The sequence below is a fragment of the Amphimedon queenslandica genome, unplaced genomic scaffold (genome assembly GCF_000090795.2).
Source record: "Amphimedon queenslandica unplaced genomic scaffold, v1.1 AMPQUscaffold_12444, whole genome shotgun sequence".
Lineage (NCBI taxonomy): Eukaryota > Metazoa > Porifera > Demospongiae > Haplosclerida > Niphatidae > Amphimedon > Amphimedon queenslandica.
The window spans coordinates 9,071-14,281 of NW_003547319.1; the positions used below are offsets into that span (position 1 = coordinate 9,071).

Here is a 5,211-nt window from a genome sequence, read left to right on the forward strand (position 1 = left end):
GCTTTTTTCTCAAAATCTGCTAGTTTGAAAAAGTGCTCATAACTCTAGAATTTGAGCTCAGAATCGGCTCAAACTTTCTACACAGCATAAGAACATCAATGTGTATCAAATAATGTAATAAAAATTTGGGGTGATTTCAGAGCCATTTTTTTGGAAAAACCATGGACTATAGTCCATGCTTTTTTCTCAAAATCTGCAGCCCCCTACAGGGGCCTCAGGCTGAGACCCCCTGTAGGGGGCTGCTGATTAAATCCCACTGGTAAAATAGAGTCTCTCCTTTAGGTCCATTGTCACTTGTTTCTATGGCAACACCATGACAACAGACCACACCTATTAGTACTTACTTGAGGCGTCTAGTACTAGTTTATCGGAGGGTTTCATAGTGATGTTAGTACTGGGAGATATGATAACAATAGGAGCCTTGTTGACATGGGGCTCTAAATAGAATGCTATTATTATTAAGTTATTATTATAGTTAAATTTTTAGTTATATCTTACCTGGTCTAAGTCTAACTGTAATGTTAACAAAATCTCTTCCATAGTTTCCTTCATCATCATAAACTAATACTTCAAGACCGTATTTACCAGCAAACAACTATAGAATAAAGAGAATGAAAATGAATAATAATATTAATAATAATAATTAATCATAATAATAATAATGATAACTATAATATTCACCCAATTGTACCTTATTAGGTAAAATTTAGGCTTTGTTTATATAGCAAAAATGACACAGTCAGTTTCAATTTGTACCTGCTTACAAAAACACGAGAATTTATTACATTACTTTTTCTGTCAAACAGCAAAATGGCATCAAACAAGCCACCTAGAATGTTCCCTGTTCTTCTAGGTTGGTTTATTTTATTTCTTTTAGTATGTGTTTACTTTATCATTAGATATTAGCAAATTAAATGAGATTGTACAGATATTGAAGCAATACAGGTTTCCTGAGGCAAAATGGTTTGACTTTGGATTGAATCTTGGTCTCCTTTATCCTACACTGGAAGCTATTGATGCTAATCATAGAGGAAATACTTCACGTTGTCTCATAGAGTGTTTATCCAAGCGGCTGAGTAAAGCTGATGAAAATGTGTATCCTCCTACTTGGCAGACATTGGCTAGTGCTTTTAGAAAGTTAGAAGCAAAAGCAGTGGCTGAAAATATTGAGAAAACAAGTAAAATCAATTCTAATTCAATGTAATGTATTGTAATACTCCTTTCCCAGTGGTTAGCCAGCTACTACAGCATTACAGTAGTAGAATATCTGGAGCAACACTCTCTGAAGAATCAGTTGATCTGTTACATACAGAAGGACTGATATCTGAAGAGACACTGAGGGAAGTGAAGAGTTGTGGATACACACTAACAGATGATGCAATGAGAGAAATATACACAGCAGTAGCTTATGATCATAACAAATTGAAATCATTTGCTAGCATATTATTAAGATCAACAGGCACTGTTAGCATCGCCAATGACTTATTGAGAGAATATGGTAAGAAACAAAAATTATGATACACGTTAATTGAGCTACGCTCTTTTTAAGAGGACATTTTTAATGGGATGGAGAGTTCCCATGGTGATGAACACAATGCATCAAATATCATTACACCAAATTCAAGTAGTTATAATAAAAACAAAAATAATTTATTATTTTTGCATCTACATAGTTGAAAAATCAAGTGTCAGAATTACAGGTATCTTTAATAGCTCTAAAAGAATGATTTTAAAATTTACTTGTTACAGAATTCGAGTTTCAAATTTCAGAGGAGTATACTTATCAATTTGACAAAATGAGAGGCAATTTTGGAACTTTTTATTTCAAAGTCACTCGATTGGTATCTCACACCATCAGAGTGAACCAACTTGAAGATTTCATAGAATTTCTTGATGATTGCTATCCTGAGCTAGGTCCTAACCTAACCTCTGCTGCTACAGTGAAAGATGTCATGAAAGTTATTAAAACCAAATGCAATGTCATCAATATTGCACCAGTAGAGGAAGTGGTCAGCTTCTACAGTATAACAGAAGCTAAGTCATTGATAACTAATTATAATGCAACAGTTGATGAGTTCTGCCACACTTTCAAACTTCAATTCTTGCTTGACAAAAAGCTTTCAACAAGCGATTTTCTTATTTGTGAAACAATTGAGTTTGTTCTAGACTGGGATCCTGCTGAGCACTTATTGAATGATATTCGTCGTTTAATGGAGAAAGCATTCAAAGGATTGAGCAGAAGGATCATAGTCAAAAGCATGCATAAAGGGAACTCCATCATTATCATTTGTGGTGCTCCTACTCATCTAATGAATGCTTTACAATTGAGGGCTCGTGATAATCTTACTGTGCTGCAAGAAGAATTCGCTTTGATGAGACTGAAAATAGGACACTGCACTGTCTATAATAGGACCATCAGAAACAAAGTATAATAAATATACTAGAGTTTGTTTGAAATTGTATATATTAAAGGAGCTTATGATTGTTGCAGAGGAGATTGAAATATGTGAAGGAGAATTAATGAAGCTGAATACTTACTACAATGACAAAGAAAGTATGAGATGAAGTATTTTGCTCAAATCAATGAATGTATATACAGGTCTTCTTGCTAGGCAAGCAGCACAACTTATAATTTTAAAACAGAAACAAGGTACATCACATTAACTTATAATCATCAATTATGATAATTTTAGAATTTATCAACAGTAGCATGCAGGCATCAGGTATAGCATAAATAATTATTATTGCATTATTTAACTATAATGATAAAGGTTTTAAATCTAAAGTCAAACAAATGGAAAGAGAAAAGGCTGCAAGTACAAAAAAGCGAATGTTACTAAAAGAAAATGAACATTTACAATCTACTCTGAGGATCAGAATAAGTATATACATGATTCATTAGCTTCTAATGACATAATACATGTACTTTAAAACAGGTCAAAAGGAAGTACTACAAGACAATGAAAAGGAGATTGGGAAACTACAGGAAAGTATATCATCTATTAGTGTAAAATTGTTAGAAATGCAAACTTCAAATTCTTACAGTGAGTATTTTATTAATATTCTACTCAGACATCAATATACAATGTAGCTAAAGAAGTGAAATCCACACAGACAGTGCTATCATCCAATGGATCTATCTGTGAAGCTCAAGATGATTATAATGACCCAGTTATTTCATTCAAAAAGGGTGAATTATTTAAGCTAAGTACTAATGGACATCAGATGCAATTACTGGAGACTGGACAGAAGAGAGTTGTTCCAATGAAATACATTGGATACTCAAGAGTAGAATTGCTTTACTTGTTTCAGTTTGCAATAACAAAGGAAGGATTATCCCTCCTGCCTGCTTTCCTTGATGATGATGAAAAAGCAGAAGATTTTGTACAAAAAATTACCACTGATGCTACTCTACTACAATCATTGAGGGAATTGATCACAAAGGATAAATGTAAATAAACATGTATGGTGCATGCTTGTTTAATAAGTATATACAGTATTTAAGGCTAGTTATAATTTTGAAGCACAAACCTCACAAGACTTAACTTTGAAGAAAGGTTTGGAAGAAATGATGATCATTGCATAATCATGTACGTTTATAGGAGAAGTACTTGAAGTTGTTAAATATGAAGGCGGGTATTGGTGGTATATGCATTCATTTCATACAGACAATAAAGGATATGTTCCAATTAATTATGTAACACCAATTGAAGGAAAATGCTCACCAATGTAAGAAATTAAAGCTATAACAAAGGGTTAAAGGATTTAATTATTTATTAACAATAGGTACTACAAGTACATCTACTATCATACAGTGAGTCGTGATGAAGCAGAGGAAAGACTGAGTCAAGGAGACACTCAAGAAGGTACTTTCATAATTAGAGAGAGCATACCTGGAACGAATACTCTCTCGGTTAAAGGTGAAGTCACTATCAGGCACTACCGTATATCCATTGAGAATAATAAGTATTATATATACCCTCATGTCAAGTTTGACTCACTCAATGACCTGGTACGTCACTACATGATGAAAGCTGATGGTCTGATCTGCTCACTAACAGTTCCTATACCCAAACAAGCAAACATACCCGTTGCAATGAATAAAGAGTGGGAAATTAACAAGTCACCAATCAAGTTTGAACAATGCATACATGCAGGACACTTTGGAGAGATGTGGAAGGGTGATTGGAAAGGCATGGGGTCGGTTATGATTAAGACAAATATAGCAGCAAATATTACACAAGAAACATTAATTTTATTAAAGAAGCCAAAATAATGAAAAAACTTAATTGGCATCAAAAAATCATCAGCCTATATGGTTTTTGTACTGAAGACTATCCATTTTACATTGTAACAGAGCCAATCAATGGAAACCTCAAAGATTATTATTGTGCTACACCAACAGAGCTGGTGGATATCACTATTCAAGTTATTAATGGTATGATTTATCTAGGAGAACAGGATTACATTCATTGTGATCTAAGAGCCATCAATATACTATTAGGAGATCATAACACTGTCAAGATAGCAAACTTTCATCTTGCTCAACACCTCAATGGCAATAAATACTGGACTGTTGAGAAAGGAACTAAGCTAGCTATAAGATGGACAGCACCTGAAGGATACACTTTAAACCAACTGAGTATTAAATCTGATGTTTGGTCATTTGGTATATTACTATGGGAACTGGCTACCAAAGGAAAGGAACCATATCCTGGTATGACTAATGAAGAAATAAAGGAGGCAGTATTAAAAGGTCATCGTATGTTCATATCCCGAGATTGTTCTGAACCATTCCCACAACTTATGCTAAACTGTTGGAAGCATAATGATGATGAGAGGCCAAGCTTTAAAAATATTTTGGCCGAACTTATTGAGCATAGATAGCATTCATAATGTATTTTTGTTTGCTTGCATTCATTTATTATGTATTTTTGTTATTGTGAACAAAAAATCATTTCAAACTACATGTCAGGCACACTAGCATCAATAAAGTAAAACTTCATCGGTTTCAATATCACATGTGCCAAGGATACCAAAGCACACACTGCATGCATAAACAATATCAAACAATAACAATAATATAACAAACGTTATTAATCTTTCTACTGTTTCTTCTTGATCAAGTTTCTACTGTTTATTTTTATCACCACATGCACATGTATTGTATATAACATGTCCCACGCATTTGAACCTGTAACTCCACCCAAT

The 5,211-nt window shown here is 33.6% G+C and overlaps 2 protein-coding genes across 2 annotated transcripts in view; both read left to right on the forward strand.

The window, feature by feature from the left end:
• The window catches only part of LOC109587799 (uncharacterized), a gene marked incomplete at its 3' end in the record, with an annotated part of 15,371 nt that overhangs the window by 8,611 nt on the left and 1,549 nt on the right, over positions 1–5,211 (forward strand). The gene's annotated exons all lie outside the window — the stretch shown is intronic.
• LOC100633608 (tyrosine-protein kinase STK-like) lies at positions 2,470–4,908 on the forward strand. The gene is given in 9 exon segments (XM_020004019.1): positions 2,470–2,554; positions 2,600–2,723; positions 2,772–2,882; positions 2,937–3,044; positions 3,092–3,451; positions 3,498–3,557; positions 3,603–3,729; positions 3,787–4,247; positions 4,250–4,908. Coding segments are annotated over 8 exon segments (1,908 nt in total). The 5' UTR covers positions 2,470–2,554; positions 2,600–2,680; the 3' UTR covers positions 4,888–4,908.